Source organism: Mus musculus, chromosome 6 (assembly GCF_000001635.26).
Source record: "Mus musculus strain C57BL/6J chromosome 6, GRCm38.p6 C57BL/6J".
Taxonomy (NCBI): Eukaryota; Metazoa; Chordata; class Mammalia; order Rodentia; family Muridae; genus Mus; species Mus musculus.
The window spans coordinates 126,531,294-126,558,766 of record NC_000072.6 but is presented as its reverse complement, the minus strand read 5'-3'; the positions used below and the strand labels follow the sequence as shown (position 1 = coordinate 126,558,766).

The window sequence follows — 27,473 nt, the reverse complement described above, 5'->3', positions numbered from 1 at the left end:
AAATTATATCATATATATAATACTATATATATATATGAATATAATTTATTTAATTTTATTTCATGTGCATTGGTGTCAGATCCCCTGGAACTGTTACAGACAGTTGTGAGTTGCCATGTGGGTACTGAAGATTGAACCCATGTCCTCTTGAGGAGCAGACAGTGCCCTTAACCACTGAGTCATTTCTCCAGTCTCCACTCACATTATCAGAGTTCTTTCCCATAGCCTTAAGGGCTGTCCTGAAGGTCTCGGTGTTTACCATATTGCTGAGACATTAGACACACCCTTGCTTCCCGGATTCATGCTGCCTCTGATTATCATAGAGTCCTTGGCAGAGAGGACATTCTCCCAAAGGAGGAATTTAAAGTAAAATATACAAACAAGCCTTGTGCCTAGCAATCATCAACACGTGTAGAGGCCCACACCCTGCTGGCACTGTTCCAGGGGCAGGAAATCATGTCATACCATCCTTTCCACATGGCCATGCAAGACTCAGCACTCTACCCCTCCCATGGTCCCAGTCTGGATAACTCATGCTCGTACACACCTGTACTTACTTCTACAGCCTCCAGCAAGTCATTCTATAAAAAATTTGAAGCAACTTAAAAAGATAATGATGAAACAAATGGATTGACTAGATTCTATGAGAGGGACAAAATGTGCAGATCTCAATGGGGTTAAGAAGACAGGGTTGGACCCTGACCATCTATGCTGTGACCAGAGAGGCTGTCCTCAGGAGCTGAAAGGCACAGCCTTGGCCAACTCTGAGACTGAGAAAGGTGCACTGAGAATCAATGGGAGCAGATGGTGTGGGCGGTGCCATCTCTGAGAAGGAACTTCCTTAGGTAACACAAGCATGGTGGCCAATAAAGGGTGAGGACAAATCATAAATTGGCAGAAATGTCTGAGGAGGAGGAAGGGGAAGAAGGGAAAGGGGGATGGAGAGGGAGGGAAAGTTTTTGTTGCTAGTTGCACTGGAATATTGTTAGACCCAGTAGGAAAAGGACTATTTTGAATGTGATTGATAAATAGATAGATGTGATGCCCTCTTTGTGGGCATCAAGGCTGATTATTATCCACCCTCAGGACAGCCCCCAACCCAGGGAGCACAGTGCATCTGACTTGTGTGGCTCTGACCTGCAGATGGCCTGGACCTCAATCTCAGCCCTGCCACTTACAAGCTGTATGATGTTGAGCAAGTTGCTTAACCTTTCTGTGCTGCACTTCCCTCATACAATTTCTAGTTCTCCACCTCAGGGCTGGCCTGACTCCCTCAGCTGTGAGTCAGGTAATCCAGAATCTCCCTACAGGCTGCAATGTTGTTCAGAGTGGCTAAGCAAGGTTGGGGGTAAAGCATCCTTGTCTCGACTGTCTAGGGTAGACAGAGCTCTCAGTGGTGTCTGGTCAAGCCTCCCTCTCAGTCTGGGATGCCAGTAGACACACCCCTCCACAATGTGGATGATCTATAAGCCTCTGGGAGCACTTAGTGGGGGCAGTCAAAGAGCACCTTCTTCCAGCAGACATTCTCTTAATACAATCGATTTTACTTTGGAGCAAAGGGGCATCTCAGGGTTTCAGGTCCCACATGGAGGTTTCTCAAGACTCACATGACAATTGTAGGGGTTGGTAGTATAAAGACACAAGGTGGGAGCTGGCAACAGAGGGTGCCCAGTCCTCAGCTGGAAGACTTTTGCCTTTCAATAACTTCATCTCCAGGATTTAGTCTCAAGATGTTTACATGTGGATGTTCAATGTATCTAGTGGACATATATACCCCAGGGCATTTGCAGCCTGCTCTATGATCAGGCTTTAGGAGGTATTGACAATGTTTGTCACGGGTTGGATGGGGGAAAGAACAGCAGGGAGTCTTTGTGTTGGATGAGGAAGGGACTTAGGTTAACCTGGATCAAGATGTAAGGGTGAAAGCAAGAGCCTCTTAGACACATAGAAATGGGAAGTGAGCACCAGGAAATGAGAGGATCAGACTGATGCAGAACAGTGCACAGGTCTTGGCTATGGAGGTTCTAGAAGAGCAAGGGCCAGCTAGAAACATTATTTGAATGATCTAAAAATGATTCTTTTGGGTAAAGAGTGGCACATGTTAAGACAGGGAGGGTTGCAAGGACTTGTCTTCTGATTGGAGGCCAGCTAAGGCTCTTTCTTGACAATGTCACGGACAGGACGGAGCAAAGGGGTGAGTTCAAATATGGTGTGTATCCATGTGTGTGCACAGCCCAGTGTGTGCAGGCTGCCATGGTTCTAGGCAGCCACAGTCTTCTCCATGTCTTCAGGTCTCTTCATGCCTTGGTGCCAGGTGCGGAAGCTGGAGAGTTTCCTATCTGCTGAGTCTTTACAGCGCCACAGAGCACAGTCTGTCAGAAGGAGAAACCGAGGCACTATTTCCTAAGGAGCCTGGTGGGAGGAGATGTCCTGGGCTTGCTGGGAGCCAGGCACAGGTGTCCATAGGCTGGATGACTCAATCCAGTAGGTTGGTTTCTAAACTGGAATATTTTCCCCTTGTCTTGTAAAACAAAGAGGGTGGATTGAACCCAGGAGAGCTGTTTGGATGGGCATCCATTTTAATCTCGGCTTTTTAGGTGCAGGGTGAGGTAGGTGCTAGGGAGATTTGATCTGTAGTTTTTAGTGACTGCAGCTTCTCTTCAGATTGTTGGTACATGGAGAGCTAGAGGGGAGATGAGGATTCAACAGGCTGAGAAGGGGATCCCTAATCCTTCACCTCTGTGAGAGAGGGGGAGTGGGGGAGAAGAGACTCAAGTCTGGGACAGGGAGGAGCTGCCTAGGCTGGGACAGGGAGGAGTGCCTAGGACATGGAGAAGGTGCCTAGGCTGGGACCGGGAGGGCCCAGGGTGCTGGCAAGGCCCCATGCACTCTGTATCTAGCTATTGTTTTGATTGACTGACTATCTATCTATCTCTCTATCTATCTATCTATCTATCTATCTATCTATCTATCTATCTATCTATCTATCTATCTATCCATCTTTGATTTTGAGACAAGACCTTTTCATGTAGCCCAGGTCAGTATTGAGTTCCTGTTGACATGGTAAGGGCACTTTTGCTAAGACAGGACATTGTGAAACAGTCGGTGGTGGGACAACAAGAGAAGACCATTCACTTCCACGTGGTGCTGTCCTCTCTGCATTCCTTCTGACCCCTGTCCTTCGTTGCTGTGGGGTCTCTTATTCTCTTTGACTGTAAGAAAAGCAGGGCATTCAGAGTGGACACAGATGGCATTGGGGAGTGTGTGTGTGTGTGTGTGTGTGTGTGTGTGTGTGTGTGTCTGTGTCTGTGTCTGTGTGTGGTGTGCATGAGAACACATGTGGTGTGAGAAGGATCAAAAGGGCTAGGGCTCACCAGCAGACCAGAGCACAGGATCAGAGAGTTTCTGGGCAGGGCGGGTAGGGCAAGGTCCTGCCTGAGTCAGCCCAGAGGATGCTCCATCAGACTCCTGTCAGCCTGCACAGCTGGAGCAGCAATCCTGGTGGCACTCACTGAGGAGCCAAGAGCATCCCCAAGACTGAGTAAGTAAAGCAATGGAGGACCCCAGGGCTCGGTGGGAGCTGAAGAAGCCAGGGATACTCAGTCAGACCTGGCCTTACAGTCTGAGACAAGAGAGGAGTGGAAGAGGGGGTGTCTTCATACCTGTCTTTCCCTGTCCTCCAACCCCTGCTTGATATTTCTGTCCCTTGAACCCTGTCATCTCTAAGCCACTGCTAGAGGCTGGAAATACCAAACAGAAATTAAGGTGTGAGCCCAAGGACCCATGTGGCCAATAGCATGCACCACAGGGGTGGGTGTCAGGTGTCCGAAAGCAAGTGGCAGGTGTCTATGGTCCCAGGGGCCAGCCGGGGAGATGGAATGGGGGTCTCAGGTTCATAGATCCACAGAGGGAGGCAGGACTTGCAGGCAGCAAGGACTTAGACAAGATGCAAATCTTATTTCTACTTACAGGTGCGCCCTTGGCATATGCTGGAGAGCGATGGAATCCACAGGTCGGGCTCTCAGAAAACAGAGGTAGGAGATCATGGAAACCCTCATTAGTTCTCAGCCAACCTGACATTCTGAGGATGAGAGGCAGGACTGAGTGAGCTTTGGAGCTGGCTAAGGAGCGTCTGGGATGGGTGGGCCGCTCCCCTGACTGCCATTGCCCCTCTTTGCTTCTCTAGACTCAAGGATACTCCTGGCTTCTGGTACTTATGCCTCTCCCAGAGAACTTAAGAACCTTCCTTGCTCCCAGTCTTCTCAGGTAGCAGTGGGCCCTGTGGTTTAAGTCCCAAAGTGACCCTCAGGAGCTGGCACAATCACTACTGCCTACAATCTGGGCCTGGTGTACTTTCTAGGACATATATTCTGGGTCATGCAGCTCTTCTCCTTTCTGAGGCATCTAAGGGATACGTCAAACCATGGGTGTCTACACCAAGGGTTAGAAGGCCTTGGAGGGGGTCACTGTAACACCCGAGACCCTTTGTCATCTTTGGCCATTCCATCCCTGTGACCAACCTTAGTGAACTCTCTTAACCAGTAGCAGGGGAGTCAGGCAGCCAGACAGCCAATGTGGAATTCACCATGGCCCCAGCACTCCACTGCCACTGCCATTTCTGCCTGCTGCTCTGAGCCCCTCCCAACCCAGAGCCTGTGGAGCAGGCACCACGGGGCTCTGGTGTGTCTGTTGCTCCATGATTTATTTTTGTCTCCCTCCCAGATTTCACGGACAGGGCTGTGCAGAGTGGCTGGTACCATCTGGTACCACGTGGGGGCACTGATACCTCACAGGATCGGAAATGTGCTGGAGAGCGCTTTTCATTTTACTGTGAGAGCCAGCCACTCCTCCTGCGGCCATCCCAATCCTCCGTGAACCCTCCATCGCCCGTGCCAGGTTCTTCTTCAGAATCCTCAGCAGCCCTCTTGGTTTCCATGACCCTGGAGGTAGGTGTTTTATCCGTGTGATTTGGTGCTCAAAACAGTGTTCATAGGGATAAGAGTTGAGCCCTTCAACACAGCATTGTCAACCAAAGAAACAAAGGGCAGAAGCCGTGCTCCCTAAACAGCCTCCAGCCTCTTTTTAAACCACACCCTCTCCCTCAGTTCTGGCGGGTGGCCTGCTCTTCTAGACAGGAATCACCACCCACCTATTGGATCCCAGAAGTTCAGCCATACTTGGGTTCTACATGTTCTTGCTCTACCAGAAAGCGGCATCTCCTCCTACTTGTTGAGGTTAGTCCTCCATTTTCAGTATGCCTCTGACCTGTGGCATATCTGCCATTCTCTTAGCACAAGCTTTGAAGGTTGGAGAGCATCTTCCATCCCCAGCCAGGCTTCCAGCTCCTTGTGGATAGGAAGGATGCAGGTGCAAACTTAAGTTCAGCTCAGCCCGTTAGCTCCCAGTGGAGCACTCCCATAGTGTCACAAAAAGCTCTGTGACTTTCTGACATGATCCTCACCTTTAGCCCAGTCCTTCAAGGTCGTGACACCTGACTTCTGGCTGACCATAGCTCCTTCTACTAGTCAATCAACTACAGTGAGCTGGGGCTGGGACTGAAGCTGAGAACATGTCCGGAAGCTGGGAGAAAAGTATGTTCCAGAAGCGAAATGGAAAAAGTTGATTATCCTGGAGTCTCAGACAGAGGACAGTGAACTGGCTCTCTTGGAGTTTTGCCAGCTTGGTTGTCGGCTCTGCAAGTTCCATGCCATGTGACATGGGACTTTTCTGAGAATGGGATGGGGCTCTCATTTTGTATGCATAAACTGAGTTACAGTATCTACCAATTAAAGGGAAGTTTTAGAAAGAAAATTCAACTAGGTGATGCTTGGGCCCTTGCCACTGGGGCTGGCACAGCTTAGTCATAGCTAGGGGACAGTCACATCATTATTGCTAGTGGCTCTCTTTCACCTGGAAGCAGAGTGGAAGTCTCTGGATTGGAAAATCCAATCTGAGGCCCGACAAGTCACTGGGTGGGAAAGGGGTGTACAGCCATGGGACCCAGCCAGAGTCTTAATGAGAGAAAAACAGCTACCCAGAAACAGCTCAACCCCAGGCTTTCAGCTTCTGCTCTGCAAATGACAACCAAGAATCTGCTTTGATTTTTCTCCATTTTCCCCTTCTCCTTCCTTTAGGATTTTTCAGGCTTGGGGATTGAACCCAGGGCATCTCACACGGACTTGGCCACTGAGTTACATCTTCAGTTCTTACTGTTTATGTTTGAAACAGAGTTACTAACTCTCTCAAGATGCTCTTAAACTCACTCAAACAGGCTTTAAATTTTTAGTCCTCCTGCCTCAGTCTCCACAGTAGCTGGGATGACAGGTGTGGCTAAGAATCTGAGTTTTCAACAAACTCAATCCTCCCACGGAGAAAGGTCCGGCTTAGCGTTTTTGGAAGTCCCTTTGTAATCACACCAGGACCTTCTCTCCTTCTTCTCCAAGCTAATGATCATTTGCCTGCAGATGGGTAGACATTGTGCGAGCAGAAAGTCCACAGAAACAGCGAAAGGCGGACCTCCCCTGGTTAGCCCTGTCCCCAGTAGGATGTAGCGTCACTGCACTTCTCCTTTATGCCCAGCAGAGGGCGAGCATGTGCTAGTGCTGTGACCGTTCAAATGGCACTGAGTTATTTACAAAGTGAAAATCCTTCACCTGCTCCTATATGGAGTTCTGTCAGCCAGGACTGGGTGGCATTCCAGGGATACAAGGCAGGCATCTTCCTCCAGCTGGATGTAGATGTTTGGTCTCAGTACCTGGCTCCTTAGGCTCCTCACTCTTCATCCATGCACTTGCATAGAGGTGGGTACCACCCACCAATTAGCAACTAGATTCTAGAGTAAATCGAAATGGAATACTGAATAGCAATGTGTGACAAAGATCATCAAACAGAAAAGCCATCTTTACATGTCACTTTCGGGGAGAGCCCAGCTGGGGAACCCAGAGGGTCTGCAGGACCATGTGGATAGATCACATCATAACTCACATGTGGTAGTGTGGAAAGAAGAGGCTCTTTCTTATGAACCTTTTACCCAGCTCGTTGCCTAGGTTGTGGGAGGAGACAGGATAGCATGTCTGAAGGATCCTAGACTCTGAAAACAGACTATTCAAACCCTAGGTTGGCCACACGTTAGTTGTGTGCCTTTGGGCAAGAATCTAAACTTCTGGAGCTTCAGTTTACCTATCTGTAAGATGGAGGCTATGGGAGCATAAATTGCCAACTATTGTGTATTGTTTAGATGATTTTAGATTCATATAATGTACTTGGCATACAGTAGGTGCTAAACAGATGCATGGTTGCTGTCGTTTTTCTTTTCAGCTTTTCCTTGAGTAAAACAAGTAAACCGGACCCTTTCCAAAGTGATATCTGAAGTTCCAGGAGACAAGCTTGGAGAAAGAAGGCCCCTAGAATGGACGCCCTCTCTCCTCCCTCTCCAGGTCTTCCTTCTGTAAGAACCTATATCAGCTCCACTTCCAGTGTATCTACTGCTACAGCATCATGTTCTTTCATTGGTGGGCTGGTGTCCCACGTGTTCTGGCTGGGAAGGTAAGTGTCGTCCCTCGGAGGTTCAGGGCCTGGTAAAGCAGGGTTTTTCTTTGCTGGACAAAATGACAGCTTAGGAGATGAGTGTCTCTGTGCCAGCATATCATGTCTCTGAGATGACCCTTCCCTGAGGTTATAAGGCTAGGCCTTTGTTGTTCCTGGGAGCATCCTGGTTATCTCTCCCAGAGGCTGGGAAAGTGGCTTTCCAGGAGCTCAGTCAACAGCCCAGAGAGTGAGAAAGAGTTATTATGCACTCACAGAGCATCCTGCTTCCCAATCCCTCCATCAGGACCTTAGATGGCTCATGCCAGATCTCAGATAGAACCTTAGTAGAGTTTCTATCCACAGCTTTGCAAGGGTATGCCCAGCTGTAAGGAGGCTGTTACCCACTTCTCTTTGGGTACATCTTTAGAACTTATACTGTGGAATGGCAGCCTGGTTCTGTATATAGGGGAAGCATTATTCTTCCTTGCTTGGGCAGGTGAGAAAGACCTGTTAGCTCCAGGAGCCTGAACTGACCCCCAGCGATGTTTTGGGTTATGCCTGTGTCCTGATACCTGACCAGGAACAAGCCTTTCTTATCCCAGGGTCTTCCTTGGTCTCCTTACTTGTCAGTCTCAGTAGCTACCTCTTCTGTTCTTTGCGATAACCATAGTGAACAAGCATGGTAGAGAACTTTTAACAGGTGCCCAGGCCTCATTCTCATCATCTGCAACATGGATGCTTCAGCCAGCTCACCCCCAAACACAAACATGCTGTGACCCCTGGCTGCTGATCAAACATAGAAGCCTGAGTACATTGAGTGTGACCATCAACAGGCACATATTGATGACAGTATGAGATGTCCCTCCCAGGGACTGGGAGTCTCTTGGTTTGCCACCAATGCTAGCATGCCAAAACTGGGTGACACACGGGGACAGCTGATGCATAGAAGGGTCAGGAGGATTCTGGAATCATGGGCTGGGTCTTGACATTTTCTCTGAACATTGGGAAATCTTTCTTCTGCTTGTAGACATGGTGTCTAGTCAAGGGACCCAGGGAAGGGTGTTGCCACTTTCTTAGGATGATGTCTGATGCTCCTGCTCTCTGTCCTCCTGTTTCTTTGTTCTAGATTCAGTTTGTAGCCAACACTACTCATGCTTTTTGCCATCTCTTCACCAAGTACCCCTTTCCAATGGACTCCAAAGCAACCATCGTTTCTTCATGTATTTTGGCCTCAGCATCCTTTTCTTCGGCTTCCACCAGCAGACATCCCCAAGGGACCCTGGAAGATGCCGAGATAAAAAGTGGAACCAGGGACTGATACTAACAGAGCTGTCCTCCTGGAGACCCTGGCAGAGGACAGCATAGCTCTTAGCAGATTCCTGGAACTGCAGTTGGTTGGATGAACAATGTCCTCCCTTCTAGACCTGAGGAGGGATGAAATGGATTATGTCTTCATACCCACTTCTCACATGGATTTGTAACTATTTGCTAACCTCCTGCTTCTACTAGACATAGTCTTATAATGGAAGGGACTGTCACCTACCTCATTTCAACAAATGTGTCTCTAGGGCTCAGATTCAGCAACTGGTGGTCATGACCACTGGTAAAGGACAGGCCTGGGTGTGAATGAAATCAAGGATGGCTGGCAATCTGACTTGGAGTGGGAAATTACTTGGTTTCTGAAGTAGTGCTGAACAGTTACCCCTTTCCCAACCCACCCCCTCCCCCCCCATAGCTCTTGGCTTGCCACCCTCTATATGTGTATCTCTGCAGTTGTATGGTTCCATGGTCTGTTATTGGGGTGAGAGAAATGGCTATGTGCACGGATGAGAACTGTTTTCTGTCAACATGTGGATCTCTCTGCTTTGTTCACTTGTCTCTTCTGTAAATATTCACAAATAAAATGATCCAAGATCAATGGCTCTCCCGTCTCAGTGGAAGACACTAGAGCCCACTAAGCACTCTGAATGTAAACTGTACAGAACTCCTCTACAGAGAGATCGGGGGACTAGTGAGAAAGGTTCGTCTTCATTTATTTTCACGTAGGGAAGTCTCCAGAGCTTACTAAACGCTGCTGGATGTTGGAGGATGGCACGGCCTGCTAGAGAGGACCAGAGCTGGGAAGAGTCTTCGATTTCCCTGTGGATTTACAAATAGCCCAGGAGGCAGAGCTGAGAGGTGAAAACACAAAATAACCAGTTAGCTTTGAATTTCAGACAAGCAATGAATACATTTCACCATAAGTGTGTCATACATAAAGTTTAGACTGCATCTATACTAAAAAGTACCCATGCAATCCAAAGTAACTGGAAATATTATACTTTTTTTGTTAAGTCTGGAAATCCCACAGGAAAGGTGACTACAAATTCCACTAAGTAGGAACAACGACAACAAAAATCACCAAGAGGAAGTTCACCGCCCAGAGAGCACAAAAAGGATTCAAAGTCAGGCGAGAACAGTCTCCGGGTGTGGTGGGAGGTCTTCCCAGCAGAAGATTCATGCCCAAGAGCCAGTAGAGAGATTGTTGTACTGAGACAGGAATCCAAGGCCAAGACATATGTCGGCCTAGCAGTGGTTGGTCACACTAATACTGGAGCCACATTAGGGTAAATGTTGTTTCCCCAGGGCACCTCAGCTTAGCAGCAGCCACAGGAAGAGGGAAAGGGGGTGGTGGCTGGGTGGAAGGGACCATTCTGAATACAACCAACTGAGCATCCTCAAGCAGGCCTCTGAGACTTCTAGAGAGATTCTTCAAATCTGCTGAATTTGACCAGTTGGCCTGCAGATGGCTGGGCTCAATCTCTGCTTCTGTCAATGTAAACTCAATACTAAATACATCTAATTCTAAGAAGCTAATAGTTTGACACACTCATTTAGTGCATATGAGGATTATTATTTTTTTAAATCTATATCTGCCTTCTATATGCACTTTTGGTCTGTTTAAACACCAGCCCTGGTGAGATATGACATCGTGTGTGTGTGTGTGTGTGTCCACATCCACGCTGGTATTTAGGAATACATGTATGCATGATGCATGTGCATGCAGAGCTCAGAGACTGATACAGAGTTACTACTCTAATTGCATGGTAGCTTATTTTAGGGGATCAGGGTTTATGTCACCCCAGCCTCTGAAATGATAGAAAACTCTTTCCCAACCGTGGCTGTGTGGAGACCCTTCTCTTGGGGAACGGTCCCATGACAACTGCAAAGGTCTGAGACTGCTCCAGGCTGTCGTTCACTTCTTGTCGGATTCTGGCTTTTCTTCATTTAGTCTTTCAGTGACTTGAGGTAGCATACGGCATGGTGGAAGAAGAGAGCTGGAACAAACCAATACGGACTTTCTTCTGGCCTCAGTTCCTCAGAAAAACCTTAATGACACTCTCATCACCAGTAGTGACCCTGGCCCTGCCACTTGCCACTCAGGAACCTCCCCACCCGACTCGCACACAGTCCCCTTAGCTGAACCACCACTCAGTGTCCAGACCTATGAAGTGGGATTGCTTGCGGCATCCACCTCCCTGCATTGACTGTGTTGTCAGTAGCAACCAGTTCTACCTGCATACAAAGTCAGAAGTAGAGGGAGAGGGAGGGACTTGTAAACCCAGGCTACTCTACCTGTGCTGTGAATCCCTAGTCCCACAACTCCTCCTTATGTTCCACGTGCCAGAGAGACCCATAGACCCGAGGGAATTCACGTGTTTATTTATTTAATAGAGCGGCTGTGTTCTATCTTAATACCCAATCTCATTTCATTTCTAGTATTTGCAAAGTGTTCCTGGCAGCTGAGCTGAGGCACATCCAGGAGAATCCATGCCTTTATTATGCTTGCTTCCCTTCCTGGGCTGCTCTCTCACAAGCCCTGGAGCTTAAACCACTGAATAACAGGTCAGCAAGTCTTGTAGATCCTGCCCTGGAGTTGGGATTACAGGGACCACGCCTGGCTTTTGCATGGGTTCCAACTCAGGACCTGATTAATTGTGGGCTAGCACTTTACTGAGTAACTCCTCTGCCCGTCCCTATTTCATTCTCTGAAAGAAAAACCTTCCCACACCTAAAATCTGGTCCTTACTTTACATTGAGACATGTTGAAGTTCGGTGTCTTTCATGTGTATAAAAATAATGGTTTTCCAGACTCCAATCTATATTATATTATTGAGTATTTGTTGATTTTTAAACTCACTCCCCGCCCCCAATGCTTTAGAGTTGAATTCCTGGAGTCTGTGCTCAGAGTCAATGTATTGATTTCCTGGTTGTCCCTATGCAGCAGATTGATGAGGACAGAGTGGGTGTCAGAGCCACCTCAGACCAAGCGCATGATACAGCCATTTCTTCTGGTGCTTTCAATGGATATAGTGCTAGCCCACAGATGTACAAACCAGACACCGCTTCTCTTGCAAATGAGAGAAGTGAGATGCACAGAAGTTATGGGACTTGTTCACGTTGACCCAGAGTGTAGGTCATGGAGTGCATCTAACACAGGCTTGTCTTACGTTGAAGTCTATTTCTTGTGAGTGCCTGGAGGGTCATGGGGTAAAGGGCTGAGTTTTCCTGAAGGAAGTTCCTAAGTAAGCTGCTACCTTTAGAAATATCCACCCTGAGGTGGGTACGGAGGTGGCTGCTGTGCATCCTGGAAGCCGAGTTCTCTCACTTCACAGTCTCACTTCATCTCCAGTGTTTGCCAAGTGCTCCTGGCAGCGGAAGAGCATCTAGGAGGGTGTTGTACTCAGGCCTGCTTCCCTTCCTGAGCTGCGACCAGAATGCTAGAGTTAGCCTGGAAGAGAGAGAGAGAGAAAGAGAGAGAGAGAGAGAGAGAGAGAGAGAGAGAGAGAGAGAGAGAGAGAGAGAGAGATAAGCCAGCAGGTAGTGCTGTCTCAGTTAAAGAAGCAGGTCACTGTGCCTTGGAAATGACCAAAGGGTTGTCTTTCACCCATACGTGGACGCTGGCTTTTCTCCATCCAGCTTTTCCGTTACTTAAGCTAGCCTCGAGCATGGTGGCAAAAGAAATCTGGAACAAACCAGTAAGGATTTTCCTCTGGCCCCAGTTCCTCAGGAAGGCCCCAGTGACACTCTTACCACCAGTAGCGACTCTGGTCCTGCCAATTGCCACTCAAGAAACCCCACACAATCTCCTTAGCTGAGCTAACACTCAGTATCCAGATCTATAAAATGGGATTGCTCCCAGCACCCTCCTCCCAGCATTGACTGTGCCCGCAGTAGCATTCAGTTCTGACTCAGTTTACCTGGAGACAAGGTCAGATGTAGAGGGTGAGGGGCTGACTTATAAACTCCGGCTGCTTTATCTGTGCCTCTGATCTGGTGGCTGTGAATCCCAGTGCCCACAACCCCCACCTTGTGTTATGTGCTAGAAAGACCCATAGACCTCAGGGGAATTCATGCATTTACCTATTCAATCCAAAGGTTGCAGATGAGGAGATATGAGATGTACAAACAAGGCACAGAGACTGTGGAGAGCACTCTAGGAACCCACATGCCTTCAGCACGCTAACTCCTCAAACCCTGCTCTTTGACATCTTTATAGAGATTTCATTGTGTGGCCATACCTGATGAAGTTGCTAGCTGCTGGCGACCAACAGCCCCTCCTTCTAGTCACAACCAGCTCTCAAGCCCCTCCTTAGTCTTTCCAGTGATAAGCCCCTATCTTGAAGCATCATATGGGTTTCAGCCTTCAAATCATTTATTGTTATGTATAATAATCCACCCTTTGAAGATTCCAAAGATCTTAGGGGTTATGTTCTAAGACACTGAGATGAAAGCCAGCTATCATGACCACACAGGTCAGGTCATATACTCTACATGAACTTGTATTCTACACAGACACTCAGGATAACCTATAAACTCAATACTGCCTTTCCCATCTCATAAATTAAGAACAAAGGTTTATTTTACTTATTCTCATCATGTAACTAGCAATCAGAAGTACCAACTGGGGAAACTGCAGAGATGGCTCAGTGGTTAAGAACACATATTGCTCGTGCAGAGGGCCTGAATTCCCAGCACCCAATCAGTCAACTCAACTGTAACCCCAGCTTCAGGGGATCTGATATCTTCTGGCCTTCAAGAGCAAATGCACTCACACTCAATATCACCATATAGGCACACATGCATACACATAGCCAAACATAAACAAAAAAAGTAAAGACCAGAAGTGCAAAGTGGCATTCCAGCCTTTGTGTCATTCTGTTTAATTATGGAATTAAACAATTCCATAAAGTGTTAGCATCCTTTTCTCCTCATCTCTCTCTCTCTCTCTCTCTCTCTCTCTCTCTCTCTCTCTCACACACACACACACACACACACACACACACACAGAGGCGGGAACACAAGCTGTCTTGAACGGTGAGATGCAGCTCACAAGGTCTGTAATTGATTTCCACGAATCTATTAGAACAATCCAGGGCTTCTGAAGGGCCGTGTAGATCAAGCAACCAGATGCAGGGACTGTTGCCAGCCATTTCTTTGTTGGTAGGAAGAAGGTGAAGCCTTCTGAGACCTTCAGTGGGTGGTGGCAGGATGCCAGCCGACAGACTAAAATTTTCAGTCATGACTCTTAATATTGGATTCCTGCTGGTAGCATCAACCAGCTGAAAATAAGTCAGTTATTCTCCCTAAATTAATACAAAGGAAACAGGGGAGGAGGGTGGGATTGATCAGTGAGCTGAGGAGCCGAGGGATAGGAGAAGGCAGACGTTAAAATAGCAGCAAATGAGTACTGTGTTATTTCAAACAGTCAATAATGTCATGCTGAAAGGCTGGCGAGTCCGCTGAGATAATTGCCCTTCTCCCGATTAGCGTCTTTATCAGAAAAAGAAATGATTGCCGCATGTGAGAGATCATGCTGCCTCTCATTTCATAGGAAGTGGCAGTAATGAGGGAGCAGGCTCCTAGTGTGGACTCACATAGCTTGAGTTCATATAGCTTGAGGCGTTCGCATGTGGTAACAGAATGTTTGTTCATCTTCCAGGAGGTATGGGGAAGACGGCTTAGCTGGATCAAAGCCTCAGGTTGTGGAGACTCTCTGGTCAGAGAGCAAGCACCTGCATATTTACAGACTGTAAGAGGTTATTTGACCAGCCTACCTTTCATATCCCTTGCAGCTTTCCAAGTTCAACGGGGCATGCTCCCTAGGGTCGGAACAGTATGGCAGCACAGTAACGACCCACCAAGGACGCCTGCATCCTTCATCCCCAGAACCCATGATTGTGCTGCTTCCTACGGCAGGCAGGGCCTTGCAAATGTGAGTTTGTTTTAAGGATCTTCAGTTAGAGAAGATCTTGGGTGGAGTAAATGCAATCGCATCTTTATGAGACAGAAGGCAACGAAGGTGGGTCAGGGAAAGAGATGTAACAAAGGATGTGGAAGCTGTCCAGGGATGGTGAAGTGAGCCATTAGCCCAGGAGTAGAGGTGGCCCTGAGTGATTGGGACAGACTAGAAAATGAATGATCCTCTACTCCCTAAAAGACATCTGATCTGCTGAAATTTTGATTTTTAGCGCAGAAAGGGTAATTTTGAGCTTCTAGAGTCTGGAACTGCAAAAGACTGAGTTTATTCTTGACAGCTTGTTCTAGCAGCAATAGAAAGCTCGCACTACCTAGGAAGGCCTTAGGGTAGATGATGTCAACTTGACACAAGCTAAATCAGCCGAGAGGAGGAAGCCTCAATTGAGAAGATTCCTCCATAAGACCTGCCTGTGGGCAAGCCTGCTGGGGATTTTCTTGATTAATGATAGATGTGGGAGGGCCCGGCTCATTGTGGTAGTCCTGGATGGTATAAGAAAGCAAACTGAGCAATCCACAGGGAGCAAGTCAGTAAGCAGCGTCTCCATGCTCTCGGTTTCTGTTCCTGCCTCAGGTTCTTGCCTTGAGTTCCTGTCCTAACTTCTCTCAGTGGCGGAGTGTGATCTGGGGAAGTAAGCCCTTTCCTCCCCCAGTTGCTGCTGGTCGCGGTATTGTATCTCAGGAGTAGGAACTCTAGCTAAGACAATGAGTCTCTCTTACCCGATGCTGAAGCTGATGCCCAGACATCTAGTTTCCCCTACTCTCCCCTAACCCAGGCGATCACATCTGCATTGTGGGGTCAGCACAGGGAGAGACCACTAATGACACCATCCATCACTCTGGACAGTTAACGGACATTGATTAGGGTCAGTGGCTGCTTATTATAGTCAAAGGCATAGATTGGCTCCTGTCAGTTAATGTGTCAAGCTGTGATTTATGAGACAACTGATATAGAGAGAGGTCTATGGGAAGTAGTCTTTACATGGTCTTCATGTCACACACAAGGAAATGGACTCTGCCCAGGCCTGCGGAGGAGAATTCACGCCCCAGCCCCAGCCCCAGCCCACTATGTACCTCTAGGCAACAGAGCAGTAAGTCTCCCCTAGCTTTAGTGGCTATGAGGATCCTGTGGGAGCTTCCTACAACACTATTTCCTGGGCCCATCTCCAGATAATCTAATGGAGCATGGATGGAGACGGCCCTGGGAAACTGACTTCCCAGGAAGCCTCCATTTGTGTTCAGCTATTGCCGGTCAATAAGCCACGCTTTGAGCAGCACTGAGCTGATGGCCACCCCAGCTCAGCCTCCAGCTGCTTGGACACCGTTGCTGAGCCTCAGTCCTCTTTCATGATCCAGCCCTCATTTTGCCAAATCAGAATAAGGAGGATGTGCTTTGAAGGGCATACTGAGAAGAACTAAATGAGTATTGCCCATAAATTGGGTTCAGCCCTCATGTTTTTAATTATACAACAGCCAAAACATCTCACATTTGCTTAGCTGCTTTTAAATAAAATGACTCTCTTACACATCTTGAGAGCCTCACCTTGATTCAAAAGCATATTTCATGGCATGGGCTACAATGGGCTGGAAAAGGTCTCTGAATCTAATATGCTAAACTCATGCCTTTGATCTGAGCCTTTGGGGAGAGTGAATTATAGTTGGAATTGGGAAATTAAAAATACAATTCCATCAGCTCTAAGCTGAGACAAAAGAGAAACTATTGGTTAATAATCTCACAGAAGACTTTCATGGGTGCTGAGATTAGACAGTTTGGGAGAGGAAAAGCGGGATGTAAGAGAAAAAGGGGGACCCTGGCGATTCAGCTCTACCCTGCAGCTCAATGGAGGAGGGACAGCCATGGGAAGCCTAGGAGAAAGCAAGACGCACACGTGACTCACCAAGGCAAGCTGTTCCATGAACTTCCCAGCTACCGTATATTTAGGTCGCATTACACTCTGTTTGTCCTCTGAAAATGCACCGAACCCATTAATGAATTTATTCTGCGATTATCACTGTGTAGGGAGGCAGAAAGGGAGGAGGGGTGGGGGAGGGAAGAAGCCAAGCTCCAGATGTGAACCTTAATTTGTGAATGGCCTCACTTTAATCTGTCCAAACAGGAATCTGGGGCAATGTAGGCATAATCTGTTTTCCCCACCCCCTCTGCCTCCTGTGATGCTCCTTCCATGCCCACCCCAACTTGTTTCCCATCTCTCCTCTGTCTCCAGCATGCACACATTGGACGTGTGCGTGTGCGTGTGTGTGTGTGTGTGTGTGTGTGTGCGCGCACACGCGCGTGTGCACGCTTACTTTGCTTCCGTCTACTTTTGTGCATTTTCAAATAGGAAAGGGAGGCCACTTTTCCAGGGCTTCCTTCCAAGGGGTTGGATTGAGAGGCAATGAGGAGGGGAAGGTTTGAGAGGGAGCAAGGCTTCTTCCCCCACCCCTCGTTTTATATGTGGACAGAGGATTAGGCAAGAGAGTATCACCATTCACTCTATTAACCAAGACTGCATCATGGCATATCTTTGTAGGGTAGCACTGAGCTGTATATTTTACAAAGTCAGCAGTAAGGCTCAAACTACTAAGGACCCACGGACCAACTTTTCCTTCATTTATTTGAAAAGGAGAAGTCCTTCGGTAGATTTTTTTAAACAGACTGACTTTCCACCAGGCTCTCACTGGTCCAGATGGAGAAGTCTCAAGGTTGCTCTGCCTTCTCTGGACAGCTCCTCAGAAAGAAAGATTTTCATCAAAGGGTTCAAAGCACACGGAGAAGCCATCCCCAGTCTGGGTGGGACTGTGTCCCTGATCTGGACTGAATAACGGATTTGTTTAATGGAGGTTTAGAAGGGAGGAGAAATCAGAGGATGGGGCATACCTGTGAGAAGGATAATGTGAAAGAGCTCCCTCCTAAGGTGATCAGAGAATGCAGAGGAAGCAGCCCCAAGACCAGCATCTCTCAGTTTGCCTGCGGGATCTGCCAGAGCTCACCCCACAGCAGTCTCTGGTCCACATCCTCGAATGGAAGGATAGGAAGCAGCCTGAGCTCTCAGACTTGTGCTGCCTGAGAACTTCCTCAGCCTGTTTGCAGGCTGTGGTCATGGGAACATTTCTGACGAGAGTCTCTTTGTGTACCACCCCTCCACTGTGGAAAAGCACAGTTGATACCTGATGTTGCAGCTAGAACCAGATGTTATTTCTTTCCCCTTCTGTCTATTTAAAATTTGCTCAGTAGTGGAAGCTTTCTCCTGACCTAGGTGAAAATGTAGGTCTCCATGTTTGGGATTGCATCATATATTAATCTAATAACATTATACTAGCATAATAGATAGTGACTATATCTCAAACAATAGGAAATGAATTGCATACCCCATCATTCTACTTTGTCATTTTACCCATAATGTTGTTTTTACCCACAAAATTGATGTGGCTTGTTTGGTAATGGATAATTTAGTAATGTATAACCTGAGCTGAGGGTCAGAGCAAACCTAATTTACTCTTTGCCCTATTTGGTCATCTAAACGGCGCTTACATTTATCAACTCCCTAGTCACTGTGGAATTGATAAATAATAATAATAGCTATTGTTAGATATGACCTTTGCTTCTGTCCCTCAGTTTTCCCTTTCTCCTGAAAGAGTAACTGCTTTCTTCTTAGTTCAGCTGCAATCAATGTGTCTTCATTACAATTTACAGCATAGAGCTTGCATGATGTATAATTCTGTAAGAAGCCAGAAGTTAGCAAAGCATGGCCTGGTTCAAGTTCCATCTTCAGTGTACTCTCTCTCTCTCTCTCTCTCTCTCTCTCTCTCTTTCTCTCTTTCTCTCTCTCTCCTCACCCCTCTTATTTACCTATATACATATTTACCTGTATATTAATATGTTATAGCTAGGTAGATAGATAGATAGATAGATAGATAGATGATAGATAAATGGAAGATGATCAGTAATGCATAGTTGAAACCAAATGTAGGTGCTCACATACACCTGAAGCATAAAGACAATGGCATATTTTAGAGGAAGTGATGGAAAGTGAGGGGAGGGATCAAATCAAGCATGGGAGAGATGAAATAGAGGTACAGAAACACAGTTGCTTCAACAGAGACACAAGACGTGTACCTAAGTGTGGAGGAAAGCCCTGGGCTAGGGAGATCGTAAAAACATGGCCTGTTTGCTCTTCATGAACTGGCTTTTGTCTACCTGGCTGGCCAGTCTCTCAGAACCCTTCCTCCGTCTGCTCTGTCATGGCTGGTCTCTCAGAACCCTTCCTCAGTCTGCTCTGTCATGGCCGGTCTCTCAGAACCCTTCCTCAGTCTGCTCTGTCATGGCCGGTCTCTCAGAACCCTTCCTCAGTCTGCTCTGTCATGGCCGGTCTCTCAGAACCCTTCCTCGGTCTGCTCTGTCATGGCCGGTCTCTCAGAACCCTTCCTCGGTCTGCTCTGTCATGGCCGGTCTCTCAGAACCCTTCCTCGGTCTGCTCTGTCATGGCCGGTCTCTCAGAACCCTTCCTCGGTCTGCTCTGTCATGGCCGGTCTCTCAGAACCCTTCCTCGGTCTGCTCTGTCATGGCCGGTCTCTCAGAACCCTTCCTCGGTCTGCTCTGTCATGGCCGGTCTCTCAGAACCCTTCCTCGGTCTGCTCTGTCATGGCCGGTCTCTCAGAACCCTTCCTCGGTCTGCTCTGTCATGGCCGGTCTCTCAGAACCCTTCCTCGGTCTGCTCTGTCATGGCCGGTCTCTCAGAACCCTTCCTCAGTCGGCTCTGTCAGTTCCATTAACTTCTTTTCTGGTCTTTAAGTCAGGCCTGGGATTTTCTTTCTGGAGTCTGAAGTCCTAGCCTTCCTTCCATCTAAAGAGTCCTCTTCTGCTCACTACCTCAGGGAAGCCTCTTTAGGTTCCAAAAGGAGCACGGGACGCACTGTTCTCACAGCGCCCTATGTTCTGTGAGGAACCTCTCCAAGTTGGAATTAAACAAAGCGATGTAAAATTAGGCACCAGTGCGTTTGCCTTTCTTGAGGTGTTACACTAAAGGGTTGCAAAGGAGGTTTGCCCTGGTTGTTAATACATTACCTACACCCTGGAGAAATAGCTTGCAGGTAGTAGATAATTAATTAATAAATAGTTACTTACTATTAATTAATATTTATAATATAATAAAAACATAATATTTATAATAATAAATAATTTTAAAAAATAAATAGTTTTCACTTAGCCATCTCATGTAGACTAGGTTAGCCTTGAACTGTCTGTGTAGCTAAGGGTGGCCTTTTAAATTCTTACTCTTCCAACCTCTACCTCTCAAGTACTGGAACTGCAGGTACGTGCTATCATGTCTGACTTAGTAAGTGTTTTTGTAAGAGAAAGCCTTGCTATGTAGCCCAAGTTACCCTTGAACTTTCAATCATGCATCCTTTACCTTCCAAGTGCCAGAATTAATGAATGGTGTGCCCTCCTGTTCTTGGTTCTCAATGAATAATGGATCAACCAAGTTGGCATTTAGTATGCTTTCTCCTCTGAATTTCACTGTCCCTTCTCCTGTAGCTTCAGGTTCCCTTCATTTAAATGTTGTTCTTATAACTTCTCCTCTGTTTGGTTCTGCACTCTTGCCAAGGCTTCCTATGGTCTTAGAGGATCGGTCTTATGAATCCACCCTGCTTTCTTCCCCTCTGTACATTTTATTCTGGGAAAATAATGAGGTGCTGCAAATAATTCCTTGAGAGTCATCCTTTGGACCTAATCTGAATGAGGTTGCTATTCAAGGGGGTGACTTCCAGGCAGGTACATCAGTACCACATCAGCACCACCCAGGAGCTTTGTCTAAAGTTGCAGTCTAAGACCCACAGCACCTCAGAGACTGCTCTGCTGTGAAGGCATCCTTTTTCCTACAGATCCGTAAGTGGAAAGAAAAGCACACTCACTCACTGCAGTCGTGTGACGTGGACTTGGGAGTGGTGTTGATGGACAACAGCTGGGAATCCACATTCTGCCGGACAGTCTTGAGACCACGGTGCTGGGCTGTCACTTGTGAAGGGAGATGCGAGAATCTCTTAGGCAGGAAGAGTCAGGCTGCAATGCCAGTCTTGCTCTTGTCAGGTTGCAGTGCAGAGGCCAGATCTTAAGGATCCTGCTGGGGCTGTCAGCTAACTCCCCTTTCAGTCAGCTAAAAACAAAGGTCTTTCATGATGGGGGGAGGTCTCAGCAGCTTGCCTGTGTGGCTGCCACATGTGACACCTGAAGGCAACTCAGCAGGAAATCTGGGGGAGTGTCTAAGTGTGTAAGAAACAAAATTAGAATGAAGGAGGCCTGACTAATGTGCTTATGTTCTATCTTCTTATTCTGCCAGGAATAGTCTTCTCAAAGGTCCCAGCTCCTGAGAACTCTCCCCCCTAGGGAGCTCAAGGGTGGCCCACCTGAATCAATATCCATCTTCCTTCGTATGCACAAGATGTATCATTCCATGATAAGATATAAGGCAACACATCTCTAACCTCACCCACCATGATCCCAGCATGGAGCCACCTAACTCACTGCAGGTTTTAGGCAGTAGTGGAAAACTTGCCTAGTATGTATCAGGTCCTAGGTTAGATCCTCAACTCCTTAGTAAATGAAGAATTAATAAACCATGGCACTGTGGAGTGGCGAGTGCAATGTCGTAACGCTGGCTGCTGACACCCCCTCATGTCACCTGTCACATCCACACTCAATCCTCATCCTTGCATCTCTGCTAACACCATTTACATGAAGTCACATGCAGCCAAATGTCTGCACACACCCACTTCCCAGCAACCTTCTTGTACAAATCCACTAATGAAGTCACATCCTCTGCATTTCCAGAGGCAACGCAAGTTTGTGTGGCCTTTGCTGTTTCAACAAACTTTGCCTCAAGTTTCCAAAGCACCTGTATTTGTAGACTCATTCACAGACAATAGGTGGTGACATCCCTGGAGTAGAATCTCAAACAATATGCAGGAAAAGAAAATAGACAATATAATCAGACACTCTGAATTACAGCAACTTTCCAGCAATGTAAAAACAAAAAACATCTGGAGGAAGCTGTATCTAGAATTGGCTGACAGACCTTGAAAAATCCTCCCCTTGGCTTTTGGAGACCACAACAGCCTCAGAGACTAAAGACAAGGGCAGAGTGTAGAGAGGGACCCTGGCATCCCAGCCTAGAACCCAATCTTTATCTTACTCATTCTTCTGCCTCCTGCAATGGAAGAAGGGCCTCAGGCCAGATGTGGGGAGGGGAGAAAGAAGCGAGCTCCCTAAACCCAGCAACTTGGGTTTGAATTGCAGCGTTGATACTTTCTAGTTCTGTGGCCTCCATATACAATGTAGTCAAGTTCTGTGGCCTCCATATACAATGTAGTCAATCTATCTGTGCCTGAGTTTCTTTGTATGTTGAAGGTAGTCCTAGTACTTACAAAGTAAGCTGATGCAAAAACACACAAGTCCAGAATGATCTGGACATACTAGCAATAAATAAGTCCCTCTGCCTCCTCTTTACACAGGTTTCTATGCAGTCGCTAGCTTAGAGCTTTCCCGTGCACAATTATTCTCCACCAGGATTTATTCTCTTTTCTCACTGTGCATTTTACAAAAAGAGGATTAGGTGAGGAGGCTGGAGGGATGGCGAAGAATGCAGAGGCAGGAGACCAGACAGCTTCTCTCTCAGTTGAGACTCCTCCTGGCTCCATACTAGCAGATCAAATCACCAATGTCTGGATGATGAAAAGCAGGCTTAAGGGGGTGCTGTGAGGTCTCAGTCTCATACCTTCCAATGGATCTGTAGATAGACTGGAAGAGTTCCAGAGTACACACACACACACACACACACACACACACACACACACACACACACAGCTCGCTGCTCCCCTGCAGTGTCATTTTTCCCAAAGAGAGAGGCTGTTAATCTATAAAGCATTGGTTTTGCAACCTGTGGTTCACAATCCTTTTGGCAAACCTCTATTTCCAATAATATTTACATTACACTTCAGTAACAAATTCCATTTATGTTATGATAACAATAGTAAAATCACAGTTATGAAGTAGCAACAAAAATAAATTTACCGTTGTGGGGTTCACCACAACATGAGGAACAGTGTTAAAGGTTGCAGCAGCATTAGCAAGGTTGAGAAGCACTGCTCTAAAAGAAAAACACCCAGAGCACTCTCTTCTCCACTCACTGGAACTCAGCTACAAGCCTTCCCCTTGCATCTAAAGCAGTTCCCACCCCCTGGAGTCCCCTTTCCGCTTTCTGTGCATTCCCAGGTGATCTGAGATCCTGAAGCTATTCTCATCCTGTTGCCCTGGGAGTTTTCAGCGCTCCTGGTACAACCTGTTCCTCGCTCCTCAGGCTCTTTTCCTCCTCCCCTTCCTGTCCTTGCTGCTGGGGCCCCAGCTGAACCCTCCAGAGAGACACTCTCTGACTCCGTCCCCAGAGGAGAAACAGGAGGGGGAGGAGGAGAGGAGGGAGCCACAGAGGGCGGAGGCCGGGGAGCTCAGCCAGAGAGGGGCTGCTGGAGGTTGCATCTGCTGGAAGGAGGTTTTTCTGCTGCCTGGTAACCAGCTGCCAGAACACTGAGAGGGAGAGAGAGAGGCAGGGAGCAGGGGCAGCAGCTTCTTGACGTCAGGACCAGCCAAGGGGATCCAGCCAGCTACCCCAGCCAGCCTAGAGCCAGCGGGGGCCCTCGGCTGAAGAGGAAACCGCGAGGCGCGGAGCGTGAGTTGGGGTGTGGGAACCGGTTGTCTGGGGGCGCAGCATGCCCCTTGCCCCCGGGCCATGGAGATCTCCCTGGTGCCCATGGAGAACGGCAGTGCCATGACCCTCAGAGGAGGAGGGGAGGCAGGGGCAAGCTGTGTGCAGAGCCCCAGGGGAGAGTGTGGGTGCCCTCCGACGGCTGGACTCAATAATCAGTCCAAAGAAACATCACCGAGGAGGCGCGCCACACACGAGGATGCGGGCCAGGGTGGGAGGCCTTTGCCCCCTATGCCTCAGGAGCTGCCACAGCCTAGAAGGCCATCTGCTGAGGATGAGGAGGGAGAAGGCGACCCTGGCCTGGGCACAGTGGAGGAGGACCAGGCTCCTCAGGACTCAGGATCACTCCATCACCAGCGGGTCCTCATAAACATCTCGGGTTTGCGCTTTGAGACGCAGCTGGGCACCCTGGCGCAGTTTCCCAACACCCTCCTGGGGGACCCAGTCAAACGCCTGCGCTACTTCGATCCCTTGAGAAATGAGTACTTCTTCGACCGCAACCGGCCTAGCTTCGATGGCATTTTGTACTACTACCAGTCTGGGGGCCGCCTGCGCAGGCCGGTCAATGTCTCCCTGGATGTGTTTGCAGATGAGATCCGCTTTTACCAGCTGGGGGACGAGGCCATGGAGCGCTTCCGGGAGGATGAAGGCTTCATCAAGGAAGAGGAGAAGCCCCTGCCCCGCAATGAGTTCCAGCGCCAGGTGTGGCTTATCTTCGAATACCCAGAAAGCTCTGGGTCAGCAAGAGCCATTGCCATCGTGTCGGTCTTGGTCATTCTCATCTCTATCATCACCTTCTGCTTGGAGACTCTGCCTGAGTTCAGGGATGAACGGGAGCTGTTACGCCACCCCCCAGTGCCGCCGCAGCCCCCAGCCCCTGCCCCAGGGGCAAATGGCAGTGGCTCTGGTGTCCTTTCCTCTGGCCCCACAGTGGCTCCGCTCCTGCCTAGGACACTGGCTGACCCATTCTTCATCGTGGAGACCACATGTGTGATCTGGTTCACTTTTGAGCTGCTTGTGCGTTTCTTTGCTTGCCCCAGCAAGGCAGAATTCTCTCGGAATATTATGAACATCATTGATATTGTGGCCATCTTCCCCTACTTTATCACCCTGGGCACCGAGCTGGCAGAGCAACAACCAGGGGGTGGTGGTCAGAATGGGCAGCAGGCCATGTCCCTAGCCATCCTCAGGGTGATCCGCCTGGTCCGGGTGTTCCGAATCTTCAAGCTCTCCCGCCACTCCAAGGGACTGCAGATCCTGGGTAAGACCTTACAGGCGTCCATGCGGGAGCTCGGGCTGCTCATCTTCTTCCTCTTCATCGGAGTCATCCTCTTCTCCAGCGCTGTCTACTTCGCAGAGGCAGACAATCAGGGGTCGCACTTCTCCAGTATCCCGGATGCATTCTGGTGGGCAGTAGTCACTATGACCACTGTAGGCTACGGGGACATGAGGCCCATCACTGTAGGGGGCAAGATTGTGGGCTCACTGTGCGCCATAGCTGGGGTCCTCACCATTGCTCTGCCTGTGCCCGTCATCGTCTCCAATTTTAATTACTTCTATCATCGGGAGACAGACCACGAGGAGCAGGCTGCCCTGAAGGAAGAGCAAGGCATCCAGAGGCGGGAGTCTGGGCTGGACACAGGAGGTCAACGGAAGGTCAGCTGCAGCAAGGCCTCCTTCTGCAAGACTGGGGGACCCCTGGAGAGTACTGACAGTATCAGAAGGGGTAGCTGTCCTCTAGAAAAGTGTCACCTAAAGGCCAAGAGCAACGTGGACCTGCGAAGGTCTCTGTATGCCCTCTGTCTGGACACTAGCCGGGAAACAGATTTGTAAAGAGAGATCAAGGCAGACTTGCAACAGCAGAGCTGGGAACCGGTTCCTCTTGAGCTTGCTTATCTGCTTTACACCATAGAGTATTTAAGCCCACCTGGTCACCCATCAAAGTCCGGATCCTGTCTTTCCCCGTTTACCCTTCCCACCCTCCTGCCCTCTAACTTCCCCATCCCCCCCCCTTTCCATAACACCAAGGGTCACCTATTTTTAAAAAGTATCGCATTCCATGACGCAGGAGCCGTTGAAGTGGTGAGCATTCACTGTAAGATGGATGTATTCATAGCCAGTTTTCTATACCCAGCAGAGGGATAACTCAAACAAAATTGACTTTAAATAGCTCAGATCCCAAGAGAGTCCATAGCCCTCTCTATTCCTGTGTTCCAAATTTACTTTACACGTGATTATATTTGTATATGGCAAATATTATTCTTATGGCTGACGAGTGCATTTTGTACAGCAGTGCACATGAAGAATATTTGGGTGTGTTCTTAAGATGTACTTTGAATTATGAAGTCTTGGGGGGGGTCATCATTTCCTGGGACAACCCAGGGGCAGAGACACTAAAGAAGTTGTTCAAGTTTGTGTTCCCAAGCCTCCCATTATTCTGGGATGTACTATTGGTGCTTTGTGTCTAAGGTAGAGAATGTTCTAGAAGAGCAGCAAACCTGCTTTTTTTTTTATTCCCCTTAAACATATCCTGTGACTTTCTTCACAGAAGCATTTTAAGGATGTTGGAAGAAGGCTTTTGAGAATTCATTCTTTTCATTTTGATAGCAGGAAATAAAATGTGACTCTGTCGGGCAAGTGTTAGTTTGTCTACTGCTGAGGGTGTGACATGTTAATCAGTGAAGTCTGCCACTTGCTGTCTGGTATGAGCGCTGTCAGTGCAAATGCTCTGACAGGGTTAGAAAACTCAGGGAGCCCAGCATCCCCCTACCCCCCATCATTTACTTATTTGTTCATTCATTCATTCATTCATTCATTTGCATCCTGATCACAGCCCCCTTCTCCTCCCAGCCCTGCCCTCACAAATCCTTCCTCCCATTATCCCCTCTTCTTTTCCTGGAAAGGGGACTGCCTTCTCAGCCAATCTCAGCAAGACTAAGTGCAATCCTCTCCCACTGAGGTCTAACCAGGCAGCCCAGCTAGGAGAAGGGGATCCCAAGGGAGGCAACCAAGTCAGAGACAGTCTCTGCTCGACTCTTAGGGGACTCACATGAATGCCAAGCTAAGCTGCACATCTGCTGCAAGTGTGTAGGGCACCTAGTTCCAGTGTCTGCATGCTCCTTGGTTGGGGAGTCAGTCTCTGTGATCCCATGGACACAGGTTAGTCCAGCATCCTCTTTTTAATAGATCTCACTGAGCTTAAACAGAGGTTCCCAACCTCTAGGGGGAGACCCCTTTGGGGGTTCATATATCAGATATCCTGCATATCAGATATGTACATTGTGATTAATAACCATAGCAAAATTACAGTTGTGAAGTAGAAACAAAATGATTCTATGGTTGGGGGTCACTACAACATGAAGAACTGTATTAAAGGGTCGAAGCATTAGGAAGGCTGAAAACCACTGGCTTAGAAAGATGATAGATGGATTGTTTGTGTCTAGGCTGTGTGTGATGTGGGCCTATTACTGTCAACACAGACTCTAGATTTGAGGCTAAGGGAAAAGGGTGATGAGCCCCGCCCTGCAGCTGTCCTCTTATAGTCCCAGGCTCTGGGTTTCTCAAGGTTGTCTCCTTTACTGTAAGTCCCAAGTCCTTCTTGTTAATTGCTCAAGGGAGCTCAAAGAAGCAAGCCTGATGCTCACAGACAAGCCCTTTCAGAGGATCACAGTCTGATGAAGGTCACTCAGGGAGAGTTCCTGGCTGTTCACCACAGGAGCCATGTCTTCATGGCGGGGAGTATGGAAAGGTTTCATTGTTCCAGTTAAAGGACAAACTGTGGGTTCGCTCTCATAATCGTTCAACTCAGAATGAATCTCTTTGTTTCTCTTTCAACTGGGTGGCTTGTGGGATAATCCCACAGCAATTTCTCTCTGGGTTCCTGAGCTGTCTGAA

At 48.1% G+C, this 27,473-nt stretch overlaps 1 protein-coding gene and 1 long non-coding RNA gene across 3 annotated transcripts; both read left to right on the top strand.

Moving 5' to 3' along the window:
* Positions 1-174: 174 nt before the first annotated feature.
* Positions 175-9,445, top strand: Gm33320. 2 transcript variants are annotated; one of them, XR_378037.2, is made up of 5 exons: positions 175-3,541; positions 3,972-4,034; positions 4,723-4,946; positions 7,318-7,545; positions 8,654-9,445. It is a non-coding gene; the product is annotated as a predicted gene, 33320 (long non-coding RNA). The 2 variants fall into 2 exon arrangements; XR_378034.2 differs by having other exon boundaries at positions 175-4,034.
* Positions 9,446-23,211: 13,766 nt separating this feature from the next.
* Kcna5 (potassium voltage-gated channel, shaker-related subfamily, member 5) lies at positions 23,212-26,216 on the top strand. The gene has a single exon (NM_145983.2). The coding sequence runs from the start codon at positions 23,604-23,606 to the stop codon at positions 25,410-25,412; it is 1,809 nt and encodes a 602-aa protein (NP_666095.1). The 5' UTR covers positions 23,212-23,603; the 3' UTR covers positions 25,413-26,216.
* The last annotated feature ends 1,257 nt before the right edge of the window (positions 26,217-27,473 follow it).

Bases quoted from the DNA above. Each gene is read 5' to 3' on its own strand.
- Kcna5 (NM_145983.2), top strand. From the start codon at position 23,604: ATGGAGATCTCCCTGGTGCCCATGGAGAACGGCAGTGCCATGACCCTC.